A 20,637-nucleotide genomic window follows, 5' to 3' on the forward strand; every position below is an offset into this window, starting at 1 on the left:
TTGCCTACTGTGACAAGTCTGAGGCAGTGCAACTTGTACTAATTTTTGGACATATATATATATGTAGTGATAGCTAGTGATTCACCTTTAATATATCTTCAATTTTCTCTGAAATCATTTTTCTAACTTCCCTTGGCATCACCTAATAAAGCAAAACTTCCAAAACCTGGAAATTTTATTGGGATCCTAATTATGTGGCTGTCTTGTGTGCTAACATCACAAAAGTGTGTGGGAACGTAAATGAAATTGGAAAGTTAGGTCAGGCGAGGTGGCTCCCACCTGTAATCCCAGCACTTTGGGATGCCGGGGCAAGCAGATTGCTTGAGCTCAGGGATCTGAGGCCAGACTAGGCACTATTGCAAAACCCGGTCTCTACAAAAAATAAAAAATTAGCCGGACATGGTGACATATGCCATAGTCCCAGATATTCAGGAGGTTGAGGTGGGAGGAACACTTGAACCTGGTAGACTGATGCAGTGAGCTGTGATCACACCACTTTACTACAGCCTGGGCAACAGAGCAAGACCATGTCTCAAAAAAAAAAAAAAAAGAAAGAAAGAAAAAAAAGAAATCAGAAAGTTGGCAACTTCATTAGCATATTGAGTGATTATACTCTTCTCTTTCCTCTCTTCCTTCATCCAGACTCAGAAAAAGAGAAGCTGAATCCTTTGATATGATCTTTACTTTCCAGATTTTCAGTATTTGTCCAGTTTCCTCCAAATTTCAAAAAGTTTTATTTTGAAAGAATGAGAGAAATAAAACAGAGAGGTATCAATTACCAAGAACAATGACACTGAAGAAAATACAGTAATAAGTACTCTTCCCACACACCCCACCCCACCCATTTCCCCATCCCTGGCACAATAATATTAAACCACCAAAGCACATCTAACAAGGAAAAACAACAGTACGTAATGAAAAAAGCAAATGTTTATACTGCTCAATCCAACTAACCCTTATGAAATGTCCTTCCCCCAGCTAAACTCCACTCACTGGAATGATAAAGAAGTGTAGAGACAACTCTCGGGGTGACTTGGAACTCTGCTTACACTAGCAAACCTCGGTGAAGAATCAATAAGAGTAGTAAATTTGTTTGGCAAGGAAACACTGAATATAGCTTCTTTGTCAAATTTTGGATGATTGCAAAGAACAGGTAGAGTTTGAGACTCACAGACTTCTAACAAGATTGATCCTGTTCCCTCGACCCTAACAGTGGAGCAGCTGCCAAATCTTGGTTGGCTGCTGAGAATAGTGGAAGTGAGGCAATTTTGGGCTTAAGACAATCTGAAAAAGATGTCAGGAAACAAGTTTACTGCTTCAGTTTCAAACTGTGAGTAAAGGGGTTTAGTAGGTGGGGCTCAGACAAAGGCAAGGTGAAACTTCCTATACTATCACTTGAAGAATTAAACTATCAATTTAACTGCATGCACCCTTGTTTTAATTAAACTCAATATGGACTATTTAAATTTTAAACAACTGTTGGAATAAAGCCTAATTAATTTTATATATAACTCAGTGTCTCAAATTGAATTTTTTTTTCTCTAAAGTAGTAAGTTTAAGTTTTCAGCATCTGTGGAGAGATTCCCGGCCATGAGAATACATGACTTGATCAGGATTCTCTATATCGGAAATTTGTTTTATTCTGCCTTTGCTGGAATCAATCCATAAAGGGAAGGATGCCTGTGCAGGATTAGTTCAAGATCAGAGCCTGCTCTGCACATGCGTTTGTGCATGTGCACACACACACAGAGTAGTTAAATACATTTTCCCACACACAGTCTCACAATCACATGCTTGCTGGAGTCCATCTCACAATTACACTTCAATAGTAGCCGTATACATGTACATGCAGCAAGATGTGAGAGTTGCCCCAGAGTGATTACAGGTGGTGCACAAATGTCAAGTGGGGAAGTCATTTTAGCATATAGATGTACACAAGCCAATAGGGTCATTAACTTGCAGATTACATTTTTCCCTTTCCCCAAGATAAATAAATCAAATGAGAAACACACACTGACATCTTCCTGGTGTCGTAGACGCAACTGCCTGGAAGGTCCACTCTTTGCACTTCCACTTTCCTATGACACCTTCACTTTGCCCTGAGGGGCCTTCTCATATAAGGAGGGTTGCTCCTCAGCATTCCCTGGCAAGGGCTTCTTCTCAGAAGACCGGTCTTCAGGCTTGCGGGCAATCAGCAGGCGGCAGGTGAGCAGGATTCCAAATACCAGAGCATGGGCGTAGCGTTTGAGAGGATCACCGACCAGCTGGTGGAAGAAGAGCACAGCCAACACCAGCAAGAGTAGGAAGAAGTTGGCCACATCTTTGGGACGCCCAGGTACAAGGGTCATGACGATGCCACAGGCTACCTCAAGGGCACCAATGCTTTTTCGGAGAAGAATGGAATTGATCCCCATTTTCTTCAGTAGAGGGAGGGCTCGAACATAGCTCTTGTAAGCACGTTTCTAGAGTGGGAATATTATAAGGAAATTACTGCATTAACCATGATTTTAACATTAGAATGAAGAAAACACAAGCAGAGTCCTCCTTTCCTACCTCCATTCCCCTTTCACAACAGCCACTGGTGTCCCATTACATATAATTGTTCATATCTTAATTTTATGTAATTAAAATAAGAGGCCAGGCACAGTGGCTCATACCTGTAATCCCAGCACTTTGGGAGGCCGAGTCAGGTAGATCACCTGAGGTCGGGAGTTGGAGACAGTCTGGCCATCATGGTGAAACCCTGTCTCTACTAAAAATACAAAAATTACCCGGCCATGGTGCTGTCACCTGTAATCACAGCTGCTCAGGAGGCTGAGGCATAAGAATCATTTGAACTGGGGAGGTGGAGGTTGCAGTGAGCCGAAATTACGCCACTGCACTGCAGCATGGGTGACAGAGTGAGACTCTGTCTCAAAAAAATAAAAAATAAAATAAAATGAAAAAAAAAAACAAGCAATCTTCTGGGATCCCTGTGATTTAAACCTTAGTAGCATGATTGCTATGGTCTGAATGTTTGTGTTCCCAACAAAACTCATATGTTGAAATCCTAACCCCCAAGATGATGGTATTAGTAGGTTTTGGGAGATGATTATGTCTGAGGGTGGAGTGTTCTTAAATGAGATAAATTCCTTTATAAAAGAGGCCTCAGAAAGCTGACTTGCCCCTTCTGCCATGTGAGGACACAGTTAGAAGGCACTGTCTATGAACAGAAAGTGGGCCCTCAATCGACATCAAACTGCTGCCACCTTGATCTTGAGCTCCACTGTGAGAACTAAATTTCTGTTGTTTATAAGCTACCCAGTTTATGCTATTTTATTATAATAGTCTGAATGGACTAAGACAAGCACCAAAGGTAATAAGGCAAATAATTTGATTTTATAGTTTAAAAACATTTATGATTATAAATCATAAATAACATTAAGAATTTTTTTTAGCTGGGTGTGGTGGGTCACACTTGTAATCTCAGCGCTTTGGGAGGCTGAAGGGGGTGGATCACCTGAGGTCAGGAGGACGAGAACATCCTGGTCAACATGGTGAAACCCCATTTATACTAAAAATAGAATAATTAGCTAAGTGTGGTGGGGCACGCCTGTAATCCCAGGTACTCGGGAGGCTGAGGCAGGAGAATCACTTGAACCTGGGAGGCAGAGGTTACAGTGAGCCAAGAACGTGTCACTGCACTCCAGCCTGGGTGACAGAGCAAGGCTCCGTCTCAAAAAAAAAAAAAGAATTTTTTTTTTAAATTTAGTAGGTCCATAAAAACTGGTACATGTTAGGCACATCCATATTTTCTAGTGCCTGCTTTGTCAAATCCCAGATGCATATGAATACCAAGCAAAATGAAACAAGGTAAGGTACAATATGGTAGAGCTTCACTAACTTGGACTTCCCTAATTTGGAATCTGTGATATTTCAGAAAAGAGGAAACTGGAGTTTATATTTATAGAATCTATAAAAATGAATGTTTTTGCTGAGCAAATAGAAAACTGTATGCAAATGTCAGCCCTTTATATAGCTTTAAAATATAGTAAGACGAAATAATTCTCATTTCATTGAAATAAATCCCTAGACCTTTATAAGAAGCTACTTTGGCTAGCTTCATTCCTTAATTTTTATTTTATGTTATTTATTCATTTTTTTTTTTTTCAGACGGAGTCTCACTCTGTTGCCCAGGCTTGAGTGCAGTGATGGAATCTCAACTCACTACAATCTCCACCTCCCAGGTTCAAGCGATTCTTCTGCCTCAGCCTCTGGTGTAGCTGGGATTCAGGCGCACACCACCACCGCCTGGTTAGTTTTTTATTTTTTGTATTTGTAGTAGAGATGGGGTTTTGTCATGTTGGCCAGGCTGGTCTTGAACTCCTGATCTCAGGTGATCCGGCTGTCTTGGCCTCCCAAAGTGCTGGAATTACAAGCATGAGCCATCGCACCCGGCCTCATTCCTTAATTTTGATTCAACAAATATTTATTGTACACCTATTATGGGTTATGCATCAATGATAAATAAGATGGGTCATGAAGCTTTCAGACTAGAAGGAGGAAACAGGTATGTAAACAACACAAAGCAGCACAGTTAGTGGTACATAAATAGAGATCTATATAAGATTACAAAGTAACAGAATTATATTGACCTTAGAATAATAGATCATTCCTATTTTTCACTATCCAGATTGACCTGTGCCTCATTTTGCAGTAAATTGATGAGATTTTATCAAGTGTTTTATTGGGTTGGCCCACTGCTTTGTTTTCATTTTGTTTCCATTTATTCATTCAATGTTTACTTTCTGGCTGGGTGCGGTGGCTCACACCTATAATCCCAGCACTTCGGGAGGCCAAGGCGGGCAGATCACGAAGTCAGGAGATTGAGACTATCCTGGCCAACATGGTGAAATCCCATCTCTACTAAAATACAAAAAATTAGCCAGACAGGGGAATTGCTCGAACCTGGGAGGCAGAGGTTGCAGTGAGCCAAGATCACGCCACTGCACTCCAGCCTGGTGACAGAGCAAGACTCAATCTCAAAAAAAAAAAGTTTCTTTTCTTTCTTTTTTTCCTTTTTCTTTTTCTTTTTCTTTTTTTTTTTTTTCTTTTTTGAGACAGAGTTTTCGCTCTTGTTACCCAGACTGGAGTGCAATGGTGTGATCTTGGCTCACCGCAACCTCCGCCTCCTGGGTTCAGGCAATTCTCCTGCCTCAGCCTCCTGAGCAGCTGGGGTTACAGGCACACACCACCATGCCCAGCTAATTTTTTGTATTTTTAGTAGAGACGAGGTTTCACCATGTTGACCAGGATGGTCTCAATCTCTTGACCTCGTGATCCACCTGCCTCGGCCTCCCAAAGTGCTGAGATTATAGGCGTGAGCCACTGCGCCCGGCCTGAATTCAATATTTATTAAGTGCCTCCTTGTGCTAGACACTGTACTGGGTACTCTGGATACAGGTGTCTTTTATTCAAAGGTCCTGTCTTCCTGAAGTTTGAGGTTTATAAGGGGAAAAGCAGATATGTAAATACACAAATGCAATAAAGTGTTATAAGTGCTGGATATAATTATGTAGTAGGAACAGTATAGGTACACCAGAGGGAGTGGTCAAATGTCCCTGGATGGTGACAGAAAACTTGGAATGGAATCTTAAAAGTAGAGCAGGTGTTTGCAAGATAAAAAAAGGAAAGGGCACTGTAGGCAGAGGAAGCTGGATGAGCAAAGACCAAATACGGCCAAATACCACTTCAATTCAGCATAGGGTGACAGAGGGAAGAGAGGGAGGTGAGACATGAAATAGGAGAGATAAATATGAATTAGATCATGGAGAACAATATCTGTTCTGATGTGGAGCTGGACTTTGTCTTATAAGCCAAGAGGAACTTTGAAAGAAGTTCCCTCTGGAAATAGTCTGGGCACAGTGGCTCACACCTATAATCCCAACACTTTGGGAGGCCAAGGCAGGAGGATGGATCAAGCCCAGGAATGCAAACCAACCTAAACAAGATAGTGAGACCCTCTCTCTACAAAAGTTTTTTTTAAAATTTTGCTGGGCGTGGTGGTGCATGGCTGCAGTGCCAGCTATTCAGGAGGCTGAGATAGGAGGTTTGCTTGAGCCCAGGAGTTCAAGGCTTCAGAGAGTCGTTCAAGGCTTTGGTGAGCTGTGATTGTGCCATTGCACTCCGGCCTGGGTGGCAGACCAAGACCCTGTCTGGAAAAAAGAAAAGAGAAAAGATGGTCCCTCTGGAAATACTGTGGAGGATGAATTGGGGGAAGTGTGCCTAGAAACAAAGAGATCAGGTAAGAGATGTGGACTAGCACAATGACAGTCAGGATTAGGGGAAGGGGACAGAGTTGAGGAATGCTTTGAAAGCAAAATCTGTGCAGGGCGCAGTGACTCATGCCTGTAATCCCAGCACTTTGGGAGACCAAGGTGGGTGGATCACGAGGTCAGGAGTTCAAGACCAGCCTGACCAAGATGGTGAAACCCCCATCTCTACTGAAAATACAAAAATTAGCCCGGCATGGTTGCGGGTGCCAGTAATCCCAGGTACTCGGGAGGCTGAGGGAGAGAATTGCTTGAACCCGGGAGGCAGAGGTTGCAGCGAGCTAAGATCACACCACTGCACTCCAGCCTGGGCAACACAGTGAGACTCTGTCTAAAAAAAAAAAGAAGAAGAAGAAAAGAAAGAAAAATCTGGCTGGTGGCTCATGCCTGTAATAGCACTTTGGGAGGCTGAGGCGGACGGATCACGAGGTCAGGAGTTCCAGACCAGCCTGGCCAACATGGTGAAACCCCATCTCTACTAAAAAATACAATAATTAGCCAGGCGTGGTGGCACATGCCTGTAATCCCAGCTATTCAGGTGGCTGAGGCAGGAGAATCACTTGAGCCCAGGAGGCAAGAGGTTTCAGTGAGCCAAGATTGCACCAGCCTGGGCAACAGAACAAGACTGTGTCTCAAAAAAATAAAAATAAAGAAAGAAAGAAGAAAAGAAAGAAAGAGAAAGAAGAAAGAAAGAAAGAGAGAGAGAAAAAAGAAAGAAGAGTCCACAAAGCACATAGAAGAAAGGATGGTCAGAAAAGTAGGAGGAAAACCAGGAGAGACCAGGTCATGAAAACCAAGAGGAGTTTTAGTCAAGCCGGGTGCAGTGGCTCACACCTGTAATCCCAGCACTTTAGGAGGCCAAGGCGGGCAGATCACAAGGTCAAGAGATCGAGACCATCCTGGCCAATATGGTGAAACCCCGTCTCTACTAAAAAAATACAAAAATCAGCTGGGCATGGTGGTGTGCGCCTGTAGTCCCAGCTACTTGGGAGCCTGAGGCAGGAGAATTGCTTGATCCCAGGAGGTGGACGTTGCAGTGAGCTGAGATTGCGCCACTGCACTCCAGCCTGGCACCTGGCGACAGACCAAGACTGTCTCAAAAAAAAAAAAAAAGTTTTATTAGCCGGGTGTGGCGGCACGTGCCTGTAATCTCAGCTACTTGGGAGGCTGAGGCAGGAGAATCGCTTGAGCCCAGGAGGTAGAGATTGCAGTGAGCCGAGATTGCGCCACTACACTCCAGCCTGGTGACAGAGCGAGACTCCGTCTCAAAAAAAAAAAAAAAAGGAATAGTCAAAAGTGCCAAATGCTAGACAAGTGTAAGAATAAGGCAGAGTCATGGCACCAAAAAAATAAAAAAATAAAGAAACAGGCAGAAAGCCAACTTGACCTTTCAGAAGCATCTGGCACTTAAAATAGTATTCACACACTGTAGACTTGGAACAAATGCTAACAAGCAAATGTATCTTTACTTAATTGATTAATTATCATGAGTGGCCTAAGATAATCACCTATGAGGACTCTTAAAAGACTAATGGGCAGTGGCTCACGCCTGTAACCCAAGCGCTTTGGGAGGCTGAGGTGGGCAGATCACAAGGTCAGAAGGCTGAGATCAGCCTGGCCAATGTGGTGAAACCTGGTCTCTACTAAAAATACAAAAAATTAGCCGGGTGTGGTGGTACATGCCTGTAATCCCAGCTACTCAGGAGGCTGAGGCAGGAGAATCACCTGAACCCAGGAGGCAGAGGTTGCAGTGAGCCAAGACCACGCCACTGCACTCCAGCCTGGGCAACAGAAACTCCATCTCAGAAAAAAAAAAAAAGACTAATGGTAGGCAAGGTTTGGTGGCTCACGCCTGTAATTCTGGTACTTTGGGAGGCCGAAGTGTGTAGATCATGAGGTCAGGAGTTCAAGACCAACCTGGCCAAGATGATGAAAGCCCATCTCTACTAAAAATACAAAAATATTAACTGGGCATAGTGGCAGGCACCTGTAATCTCAGCTACTCGGGAGTCTGAGGCAGAGAATTGCTTTAACTTGGGAGGCAGAGGTTGCAGTGAGCCAAGATCATGCCACTGCACTCCAGCCTGGGGAACAGATTCCATCTCAAAAAAAAAAGACTAAAAGTTTAGAAAAAAAAGCATGGTTTAGATGCAAACAGACCGGCATCAAATCCCAGCTCTACCACTTTCTAGTCTTTTTTTTTTTTTTTTGATATAGGCTGTCATTGTGTCACTCAGGCTGGAGTTCAGTGGTAAGATCAGAGCTCACTGCAGTCTCGACTTTTGGGGCTCAAAAGCAATTCTCCCACCTTGCCTCAGCCTCCTAAGTTGCTGGGACTACAGGGCATGCACCACCATACCAGGCTAAATTTCTTTTATTTATTTATTTATTTATTTAACGTTTTTTTAGAGACAGCGCCTGGCTATATGGCCTGCCTCAACTTTCCAAAGTGCTCCTGCCACTTTCTAGTTGGGTGTTTCTGAGCAAATTACTTGAAAGTTCCTGAACAAGCCTGGGCTAAGGTAAAGTCAGCAAGGCTACTTACTTCGGGTGGAAAATTTAAGATGGCACCAAAAACACTCATTAATCAAGGTAAATAATATCCATGATGAACAAAATATCAAACTTTTAAATAAAGGTAGGCTCCGACTCTACATTTGCACGACCCTGCTTCACTTACTTCTCCCTAAACCTGCCTTGGCAGAGACTGTCCTTATTTAAAATTCCACCTCACCGTCATCCCTACCCTGTTCCTGAGCCTATATGGAAATACAAAGTGTTAGTCATTCTTCCTCTCTCTGCCCATCTTAGATTAAATCAATGATTTTTCAGAGAGAAATTAGGAGAGAGGTTGACAAGGAGGCAGAGTAAAACCTTGGGCTGAAAAGAGCCAGACCCATGTGGGGCAGAGCTGAGCTGAGGTTTAGGGTACTTGGTGATGGTGAGAAGTCCACCCTTTGCTCTCATTAACCTCAAAACATGCCACCTGCCTTATCCTTCTCCCTCTGCACTCTGGTGATGGTAGCAGGGGGACATTATGGGAAAAAATGTAGACCCAAGAGGCTTCCTTAACACTTTTTTTTTTTTTTGAGGCAGATTCTCGCTCTGTCACCCAGACTGGATTGCAGTGGTTCAGCTCATAGCAACCTCTGCCTCCCAGACCCAAACAATTCTCCCACTTCAGCCTCCCAAGTAGCTGGGATTACAGGTGTGCACCCCCACACCCAGCTAACTTTTGTATTTTTAGTAGAGACAGGGTTTCGCCATGTTGGCCAGGCTGGTCTTGGACTCCTGACTTCAGGTGATCCATCCACCTCGGACTCCCAAAGTGTTAGGATTACAGGCGTCAGCCACCACACCTGGCCTCTTACCACTTTTGAGATAGGGTCTTGCTATCACCCAGGCGGGAGTGCAGTGGCACCATCAGGGCTCACTGCAGCCTCGACCTCCCAGGCTCAAGTGATCCTCCCGCCTCAGCCTCCCGAGTAGCTGGGTCTACAGGCTTGTGCCACCATGCCTGGCTAATATCTTGTAACATTTTTTGTAGAGGCTGGGTCTCATTATGTTGCTTAGGCTTGTCTCAAACTCCTGGGCTCAAGTGATCCTCCTGCCTCAGCCTCCCAAAGTGTTGGGATTACAGGCGAAAGCCACTGGATAAGTAAAGGCCATTTCTAATTAGTAACACAAAGGTTCTCAAGAGGCAATTCCTAAATCCTAAGTGTAAACTTCTGATGTGATTAACACAGGAGACAGGATGAGTTTCTTTTCTTTTCTTTTCTTTTTTGAGCTGGAGTGCAGTGGCGTGATCTCGGCTCAGTGCAACCTCTGCCTCCCAGATTCAAGCGATTCTTCTGCCTCAGCTTCCTGAGTAGCTGGGACTACAGGCGTGTGCCACCACACCCGGCTAAATTTTGAATTTTTAGTAGAGACGGGGGTTTCATCATATTGGCCAGGCTGGTCTCGAACCCCTGACCTCGTGATCTGCTGCCTCAGCCTCCCAAAATACTGTGCTGGGATTAAAGGCATAAGCCACCACACCTGGCTCAGGATGAGTTTTCTTTTTCTTCTTGCTCCATTGCCCAGGCTGGAGTGCAGTGGCACAATCTCTGCTTACTGTAACCTCCGCCTCCCGAGTTCAAGAAATTATTCTCTCTTAGCCTACCAAGTAGCTGGGACTACAGGTGCCTGCCACTATGCCTGGCTAATTTTCTGTATTTTTAGTAAAGATGGGATTTCACTTTGTTGGTCGGGGGGTCTCGAACTCCTGACCTCAGGTGATCAACCCACCTCAGCCTCCCAAAATACTGGAATACAGGCATGAGCCACCGCGCCAGCCAAAGGATGAGTGAGTTTCTTTCTTTTTTTTTTTCAAGATGGGGTTTCACCATGTTGGTCAGGCTGGTCTTGAACTCCCGACCTCAGGTGATCCGCCAACCTTGGCCTCTAAAGTGCTTGGATTACAGGTGTGAGCCACCACGCCCGGCCAGGATGAGTTTCTTTTCTTTTCTTTTTTTTTTTTTAAGACGGAGTTTCGCTCTTGTTACCCAGGCTGGAGTGCAATGGCGCGATCTCGGCTCACAGCAACCTCCGCCTCCTGGGTTCAGGCAATTCTCCTGCCTCAGCCTCCTGAGTAACTGGGATTACAGGCACGCGCCACTATGCCCAGCTAATTTTTTGTATTTTTAGTAGAGACGGGGTTTCACCATGTTGACCAGGATGGTCTTGATCTCTTGACCTCGTGATCCACCCGCCTCGGCCTCCCAAAGTGCTGGGATTACAGGCTTGAGCCACCACACCCAGCCAGGATGAGTTTCTTATAGTCAGTTTGGAGCCAAGATTTCCAAATGCTTGTTGAGTGGCTTCTGGAAACACTTCTTTTTTGACTAGGGCTTAACCATCCATCATTCAGGAATAGATTCTTATCTATACTATAGTGCAATCTGTAGCCTGGGGCCAAACTCCAGGTCTTTAAATCAAGTTCCTATAACTTCAGTAATCTTTTTTCTCTCCATTTAGTAAAACTGCATATTACATTTTTAGCTGTTTAGCTAACCTCTTAAACTGCAGCTGTGGATATTTTATGCAGCTGTTGCCTCTTTCTTTCCTCCTTTTCTCAAGAGAAAACTGCATGTGGATAAGCCATTTTATCAAATCTGTCATTGAAAGCTGAGTAGGTACAGATAGGATTTATTCCCTAGGACTCCAAAGAGGAAATGTTTAGTTTATTGGAGATGAGACTAAGCTTGGATGGGTCTTGACATCATAGGAAACCATCTATCTTTCTCCTGTGGAGTAGGATAGAGACATCAAAAGAATCCTGTTATTGCCAGCCCCCTCATTATGCTTGGTCCAGGCCACCTCAAGTTTAACAATAGAAGGGTCACATGTCTTGAGTCTATAGTAACTAGGTCTCTAAGGACTTTAATTGTACGGATAGCAAGAATAAAGAGAGTTGACAGATTCACTTTCTTAAAAGGCTCTTGCAAATCACTTTGTTAGGTCTGTGTTCTTTCCACTGCAATAACCCAGGCTCTGAAACCATAGTTTCCTTATAGGAGGGGGAAAAAAAAAACAGGAAAAAGACGGGTTTGGTTATATGTTTCAAATTCCTGTAATCAAAGGCAATCATGTAGCAGTATCCTTGGGACTGGGATTCTTAAGCTGAATTCCAATTTTAGTTTTGCCACTAAATTGCTTGGAGAAAATTACTAAGTATTTTATTACCTCAGTTTCTCCTCAGATTCAGTAAATCAAATGAGCATTTTAAAGATTTAGTCAAATAAAGTGTCATAGCATCAGCACACACACATTTGATCATTAACGAACTACATAATTAGGCTGTGTGCAGTGGCTCACGCCTATAACCCCAGCACTTTGGAAGGCCATGGTGGGTGGATCATCTGAGGTCAGGAGTTCGAGACTAGTCTGGCCAACATGGCCAAACTCCTTCGTTACTAAAAATACAAAAATTAGCGAAGCGTGGTGGCACACGTCTGTAGTCCCAGCTACTCAGGAGGCTGAGGCAGGAGAATCACTTGAACACAGGAGGCAGAGGTTGAGGTGATCCGAGACCATGCCACTTCACTCCAGCCTGGGCAACAGAGCCAGACGCTGTCACACACACACACAAAAAAATGAACCACACAATTAGAAATCCATATGTTTGCAAGCCACAGTAATTATTTTAATGATAACAAAATCATTGATGAATCAAGCAGGTCCATTCTTATGAGGACATTATGATTCAGACATGAGTCAAAAGCATATGGAGCCTTTTTATTTTTAAAATTTATTATTTTTTCTTTTTTTGAGATGGAGTCTTGCTCAGTCACCCAGGCTGGAGTGCAGTGGCACGATCTTGGCTCACTGCAGCCTCTGCCTCCCGGGTTCAAACAATTCTCCTGCCTCAGCCTCCCGAACGTCTGGGACTACAGGCGCCTGCCGCCACGCCCGGCTAATTTTTTTATTTTTAGTAGAGACAGGGTTTCATCATGTTGGCCAGGCTGGTCTAGAATTCCTGGCCTCAGGTGATCCACCCACCTCAGCCTCCCAAAGTGCTGGGATTATAGGCATCAGGGATCGAGCCCAGCCGAAGCCTTTCTTTAGTCATATCTTTTTTTTTCCTTTTTGTCATTTATTCTTCACCACAGACCAGGATTCATGATCTCATATTAATGACATTAAACTTGAACAGCTCAAAACTGTCAAATGATATTAATCTTTGATTACAATTAATAACCAGCCCAAGCCAGCTAACGGGACAAAATACAAAATGAGAACACAGGGCAAGTAGTGTCCACTTCAGTTCACTCATGATTACAATTAATAACCAGCCTAAGCCAGCTAACAAGACAAAATACGAAATGAGAACACAGGGAAAGTGGTATCCACTTCAGTTCACTCATGCCAATTAGTAAAAGGAAAAGATAAATTGGCTAATATACTGTAGAATTCCATTTATATAAAGTTCAAAATCAGGTACAATTGACTTATGTTGTTAGAAGTCAGGATAGTAATTACCCTTGAGATGGGTAGCAACTGGAAGGGGCCCTGAGGAAGGTTTCTGGGGTGCTGGTCATGTACTGTTTCTTTCTCTTTCTCTCTCTCTCTCTCTCTCTCTCTCTCTCTTTCATTTATTTATTTATTTATTTGAGACAGAGTCTCGCTCTGTTGCCCAGGCTGCAGGGCAGTGGTGCAATCTCGGCTCACTGCAACCTCTGCCTCCCGGGTTCAAGCAATTCCCCTGCTTCAGTCTCCCAAGTAGCTGGGATTACAGGCACCCACCACTAAGCCCGGCTAATTTTTGTATTTTTAGTAGAGATGGAGTTTCGCCATGTTGCCCAGGCTGGTCTTGAAATACTGACCTCAGGTGATCCACCTGCCTCAGCCTCCCAAAGTGCTGGGATTACAGGCGTGAGCCACAGTGTCTGGCAGTGTGCTTTTTCTTAATATGGGTGTTAGTTACACGAGAATGTTCTGAAAATTCCTTGAGCTGCATACTTATGCTATGTGCATGTTTCAGTATATATGTTATACTTCAATAAGATTTACAAGGAAAAAAACTATATGAAAGCCGAAGAAAGCACTGATAAAAATATATTTTGGCAAAAAATCTCAGCCTGGTTGCTATCTTAAACCATAAAGCCTACATAAGTGCTGCAAAATGTACTGACTCATGTGTGATTTTTCTGAGTCCCTGTAAGAAATAGAGCCCATGTGAATCATAGATCATTGTTTAAATGTAATAAAAAGCCACTACATATTTAATTGCCAAATAGCCACATGAATGATAAACACCTTTTAAGCAATTCTACTTTCCACTGTCATATAGTGCCCACCTAAAGAGGAAGCTGGCAAGCCTAATTGTACCAGTTAAAGTGGACCCTTCCCAGATTGCATCGTAGGGCAACCAGAAGACTGACTCCTACTGTCAGTCAAAGATCTGTCTGAAACAAACTCAGCTGTTGTCCATACTGAGAGGCTACAAGCTCCCCAACATAAGCTCTAATATGTAGTTTAGCTTGTGATGGCAGGCTGTATGAACTAAGCAAAGCTGCTTCACATCTCAGGGTCTCAGTTTCCTCTGAATATAAACATACTGTACCACCTCAGAGAGCAGTCTAAGCATCAGTAAATTACTATCTTATTACCTAGTTGGAAAGCAAGTAATAGCAGTGATTGGAAGCTTAAAAGATTACCTATGGATATTAAATAAACTGCCCAAATATATTGGGAGTGTTTCCTCAGGATTACATAAACAGGAGGGCATTTAACTACATATAAACAAATAAATCAAATCAACAAACCTTTACTATGAGGGCATACAAAGAATCAGAGACTTGCCCAGTCATCCTCAGGACTAAAATCTCTTGGATTTATTTTGAGCAGGATTTTGGTGTTTTCTTATCTTTTCATATGTGGACCCCTGTGCTTACGGGATGAAGCCACTACTACAAAAAGCTGAACACCAAATTTAAAGCAAACCAACTATTTATATGTTCCTAGTCACTGCACGGGAAACTGCATCTCAGCACTTTTAAGGGCTGTCTCCCAATTTCAAGTGAACTAATAAAGGCATTTAGTTAAGGGAGTGGCCAGTCATATTGAATTCACTTGGGATTTAGAGTACTCTATAATGATACTTGCTAAATCTGGAGGAGGTATGGGACAACACATGCCAAATGGGCTATTCAGAGATGCATCTGGAAGTTCTGCATGAAATCCACTGTACATTATACAGTGGCAAGTGTGCATTTTTCAATATTAGCTGATGGCATACAGGTCTGTCCACAGGGCACATAAAAATAGCATCTTGTTCTTCTAAATGCTTGATTTCAGGTTGGGGGTGGTGACTCATGCCTGTAAACCTAGCACTTTGGGAGGCTCAGGTGGATGGATCACCTGAGGTCAGGAGTTCAAGACCAGCCTGACCAACATGGTGAAACCCTATCTCTACTAAAAATATAAATATTAGCCAGGCGTGGTGGGGGGCACCTGTAATCCCAGCTACTCCCGAGGCTGAGGCAGGAGAATTGCTTGAACCTGGGAGACAGAAGTTTCACTGAGCTGAGATCGCACCATTGCACTCCAGCCCGGGCAACAAGAACGAAACGCCATCTCAAAAATAAATAAATAAATAAATGCTTTATATCAATCCCTTAAACTGGCTATTTAAATCAGTTAGGAAACCACTGCATAAAACAGAATCACATCATAATCACCTCACCCAAAGCATTTCTCAAACACATACTGTACCAGACATTTTATACATAATCTCATTTAATATTTACAGCCTTCTGAGGTAGGCATTCTTTTCTTCTTCTTCTTCTTAGGATGGTTGTTTCTTAAGTGGCAGGCATTCTTATCCTCATTTTGTGAACAAAGAAACTGAGACACCAAGAGTAGCAGGACTTGAACCCAAGCCTGTGAGACTGCAAAGCCTGCACTCTTTCCACTAACCCTTCCTGACTTCTCCAGTAGAAGTAGGAGAAAAGTTCAGTTATTTGTTTTTTTAGCAATGATTCTCCATGGAGAAGATAACATCTAAGAATGACACAAATGATTTTAAAACAAGAAAAAAAATAGTTGGCAGAAAAGCAGAAAAAAAGAGAGAGCGAGAAAGGAAAAGAGAAACCAAATCAAATCAAAACTCTAAAATTTAAAAAATTGATTTTGAAGTAAAACAAAACTTACAATATGGATTTGGCAGTTAAACTGGTACAATAAAAGGAGGAAGAATGTACCAGGTATTATCAAGAATCAGTTGTCCATTCTGGCATCCATAAAAACCCAACAGTTTTAATTATTAATGATCTTTCTATTGGGAGTATAGACTTGGCTTCTCATCTCTGCTCCAACAACAGCTTGCCTTCCTGGCCTTGGATATGCCACTAAACTTGTTCTGCTTCAGTTTATCCATCAGTAAAATAAAAATAACTAATACACGAAATATACCTCACAGAGATGTTGTAAAGAACAAACAATCTTAAAACAACAGCAGCAACAACGCTTTGAGATCTTGTAAGAAATGCCACTGCAGTCAATACATGACTAACCTCGTCGATGCAGAGGAATCACTCCTTAATGGAAAACAGAAAATCCCAGATAATCATCGCAACTGATCTAGGGGTTCTGGGAGACTCTCCCTCTGAGAGAGAGGGGCTTCTTAGAGATCCCCTCTAAGAAGCAAGACATGTTCCTGAACTGCATAATCAAGAGCCAACCAGAGAAATCTGAAGGGTGGTAACAAGCCAAGGCAATGCTACAATGACTCATTCATTCACCCATCCACTCCACAAATATATATTGAGTACCTTCTCTGTACTAGAACTGAATTTCCCTCCATTTCCTATGAAAATGAGAATAAAACTGGGCCAAGCCCAGGCACTATGCAGTAGGCTCTATGCCAGAGAGCAGTCTCCAGTCTATGACCTGATGCTCGATGCAGGAGGGGACCCTGAAAAAGGGCAGTCTGAAAACCCTCCTCAAACTACTGTGACTTCTACTTCTCAGTTAGATACAATCTTTCCATTCCCTCTAGATGCCCCTAGCACAGAAGTGCAGAAGTGTGCATACACACCCACACACAATGGTTCTGTATTGCTGTGTTACATTATATCTATTTAAATACGTTCCTATGTGTGATATGAAATCTTCATATTTGTTTCTTCTGCCTTTCATTAGGCTGTGCTAGACAGCTCCATTTCTAGGAAGAAACATACTGTAAACCCATTTGTGGCTGGTCCTCGTGAGTTCCTGCCAAGCTGGTAGGAAGCTTCCCGGTGACTCCATCTTAGTCGGATTGCCTGCAGAGCCTAACACTGTACTTAGGGTGCAGCTTGGGGTGCCTCTGAAGCAGCTGACTAGGGTCTGGAGGGCAGGGAATATACTGAAGAAAGGTAGTGTGTCCCTAAGGCTAGGGAAAGCTTACAAATACCTATGGTGCACACACACAAATATATAAATATATGTACATATGAAAAGTAAAGCAAGACCGTATTCATTTAGTCATAATCTAACACTAAACTACTACCACCAAGACAGAAATATAGTGGCCTTTCCCCTCCACCCTGTCCCTCTTTCCCAACCTCTTCAAGTCATTTGGTGGCTTCTGCTACCCCACCCCGCCCCTCTTCTCCCAGTGCAGGCTGCCTTGGGTCCTCATCTTGACCTGATTTAAATTCCATCTGGTCAAACATGCTGGGAAGAGGGGAAGGGAGAAGGAGAAGCATGTAAAGATTTGCCACTGGGGCTAGACCTAAGCCCTTGACTCCTAGCCACCCTCCCCCACCCTAGGGTGATACTGTGGTGAGGAAGAAATGGAAAGCTCCAGCTTAAACCCTGAGACAGAAGCCAGAGCTGCCTGCAAACATTTTCTGAGCATCTATTAATATAATTTGCCAGTCTCCATGCATTTGCAGCTCACGTTAAGGGGCCCTGGAAAGCTCTGCAGTGGGTTCAGGAGAGCTATGAATTCCTCGCAATGTGTGAGGCTGTTCCTCCCTGCCTCAGCCCTTACGGGGCTTGCCTTTTTTCTCTCTCCCCTTCTGTTCCTCTTCTAAGCTCCTTTCTCTCTTGACCTTGAGAGCCTATTAATGTGCTCCCTCCCATTACTGACAGTCTAGCAAAGGCAATGAAAAGCAGGGTCCCTTCAGCTGGGGTGGGGAAAAGAAGAGGCAAAGTGACAGGGGGAGAAGGGAGAGACCTGAAAGTGCTGGAAACATTCACTGCCATCTCCTAGTACTCCAAGGCATAAAAGCAAGTCCTTATCACGCCCAACTGGGGAAAGCAGCCCAGCCCCCAGGTTGCAGAGGAGATGTTTTGGCCAGTCACCTTCGGTGATTCCAACTCTGCAGAGGGGAAAACCTGCAGAGGGCCTGGTTCTGGACATCCACAGAAAGGAAGGTGGGGATTACGGACTGTTTTGCAGGAGAGAAAAAGCAGACTTTGCGGATTTCGTAATTACCCTACACACAAAAAAAAATAAAACAAAATACCTAGCTCTCCCTTGAGAGAAGGGGAAGAACAAGAGCTTAGTGACCTTTATTTGGGCGAAGAATGCTTTGTCTCAAAGATCCAGATACATACCCAGGTGGCTGGAGGAATACTATCAGCTGTCTGCCTGGGATGAGGAATACCAGCCAGCCCCTACAAATTGCTTGTTTTAGTAGCCCATTTTTCCCAGCTCTTTCCCTCTTTCCCCTTTGTTCTGCTCTAAAATAAATAAACTCTCTGCTTGCTGAACTCTTAGCTCACAGGGAGGGAATCAGACTTGTAGACTGGTTGCCTGGACTTTGGGTGCGTGCTGCAAGGAGGGAAGGATTCCTGCCAGTGACAGGTGCTATGCAGGTCTCAGCCTTCTGGTTTACTTGGGGTGGGGGATATTCGCTGGGCAACCCCTCCCCCAACTGGCATTCAGTGGCTCCAGAGCAGCATAGCCCACAAAAGAAATCGCTCTTGCCCAGCTGCTCCTTCCGAGCTGCAAAGTTGTTGAGAAGGGAGGGTCCAGGTGGGGATAGGGGCTAAGGGGATGGGACCAGAGACTGAGAAGGAAAAAAGGGGAGAGGTCCTCGCAATCCCATGGGAGTGCACTCCTCATCACCCGTTTGTTTTACTTACCATCTCACTGTAGGCATCCTTGCTGAGTCTGGGGGTCAACTTGATAGTCCCCATGAAAACAAAGAAGAGTCCCAGGGCCACTGAGAGGGCCACAATAGTTATGGTTCTGGGGGATGCCATGGGGTCACCAAGGCAGGTCCCAACTAATCCTTCTGATTTGCACACCCGCTCTGTCCAAGGCGCAGGCAGTTAGCACAGGGAGAGCTGGGGGGACGCTGCGGAGGCAGCAGGCAGCTAGAATGACAAAGGGAGAGGAGGGAGCTAGAGAGAAAAATTGAGAGACCGAGATTCAACCACTCTCACTACAACAATCGCTGGGTCCTAATGCCCTACGTGTGCTCACAGGCCAAAAGGACCGCCTCGAACTTAAATGAAGCCCTAAACTAAAGACGGAAACTTCAAATCTTAAATGAGGAGAAGGTAGGTTATATATGAGTTCAGTCACCACCCAGGAATGAGGAATTAGGGAAGACAGCCTTTGCTACCGCAAAAGGGCTCACTTTTCATCTCCCCCTCCCACTTATCATCCTTCAGTTATTCACTCCCTTTTTCCATCTCTTCCTTTCTGACCCCCTTTCCTTTCCCTAAATCAAAATATTAGTCCTCAGAGAGTTGTTTCTGAAGTTGGTAACACTCAAGGATAAAACTGGAAAGTTGTCAGTCTTCAATGCTGCCAAAGAGGGCTTTCTTTTTCTCTTTCACAAAGAAGAGAATGACTCTTTATTTCATTATTTTTTTCTTTTATCTTTTTTTTTTTTTTTGAGACGGAGTGCCGCCCTGTCGCCCAGGCTGGAGTGCAATGGCATTATCTTGACTCACTGCAACGTCCGCCTACCGGGTTCAAGCGATTCTCCTGCCTCAATCTCCCAAGTAGCTGGGATTACAAGCATCCAGCACCACATACAGCTAATTTTTTGTATCTTTAGTAGAGATGGAGTTTCTTCATGTTGGCCAGGATGGTCTCGAACTCCTGACCTCATGATCCACCCACCTCAGCCTCCCAAAGTGCTGGGATTACAGATGTGAGCCACCGTGCCCAGCCCAACTCTCTCTTTAATGACTCTCATAGCCAGTGGTTAACTCCAGTTTTAAATTTGGCATTCAAGGCCCTCCACGTTTTGACCTCTGTCTCTCTTTGGAGATTTAGTTTTCAATAGCTCCCACTGCCACATGCCACTCCTCATCTCTCCACTCATGGCCCCACACAACCTAAGCCTTTCCACCTCCTCTACCTTTAACTTCCTATCTGTTGACCCTCACCCCCTCACCCGACCATCACTCTTCATTAGCATTAAACCTTTTCTTCAATGTCACCTCCTCCATAAAGCCTTTCCTGATCCATTCTCAGTTAGATATGATTTTCCCCTCCTCCAATTTTCTGTAACAATAACCAATATTTGTTGGCTGTTTACTAGATGATAGACACTGCCCTCTACTTTTATTAACTCGTTTAATCTTTACAGCAACACTATGGACTAGATATGAGTCCCCATGCTATAAATGAGGACATTGAGGTGCAGGGAAGGTAAGTAACTTGCCCAAGAGTATACAGCTAGTGAGTGGAGAGCCAGGACTCAAACCTAGGCATTCATTTCTAGAGCCCAGGCTCTTAACAATTGTTCTGCTGCCTTTCCTATAATATTTTGCAATGTTGTGTCGCACTTAAAGTTGTTTAGCACTGTAAGTGCGTACACACACACACACACAC

General features: G+C 43.9%; 1 protein-coding gene across 1 annotated transcript; it reads right to left on the reverse strand.

Annotated features, from left to right (window-relative positions):
• Positions 1-709: 709 nt before the first annotated feature.
• Positions 710-19,179, reverse strand: TMEM35A (transmembrane protein 35A). The gene is made up of 2 exons (XM_012464067.2): positions 18,930-19,179; positions 710-2,462 (listed from the first exon to the last, which is right to left on the reverse strand). The coding sequence occupies exons 1-2, from the start codon at positions 19,047-19,049 to the stop codon at positions 2,079-2,081; spliced, it is 504 nt and encodes a 167-aa protein (XP_012319490.1). The 5' UTR covers positions 19,050-19,179; the 3' UTR covers positions 710-2,078.
• Between the last annotated feature and the right edge of the window lie 1,458 nt (positions 19,180-20,637).

Source organism: Aotus nancymaae, unplaced genomic scaffold (assembly GCF_030222135.1).
Source record: "Aotus nancymaae isolate 86718 unplaced genomic scaffold, 86718_ANA_hifiasm-v0.15.2.pri h1tg000004l, whole genome shotgun sequence".
NCBI classification, from domain to species: Eukaryota; Metazoa; Chordata; class Mammalia; order Primates; family Aotidae; genus Aotus; species Aotus nancymaae.

Bases quoted from the DNA above. Each gene is read 5' to 3' on its own strand.
- TMEM35A (XM_012464067.2), bottom strand. From the start codon at position 19,049: ATGGCATCCCCCAGAACCATAACTATTGTGGCCCTCTCAGTGGCCCTG. The intron at 2,463-18,929 runs GTAAGTAAAACA...TTCCCACTCTAG, and splicing joins AGGATGCCTACAGTGAGATG to AAACGTGCTTACAAGAGCTA.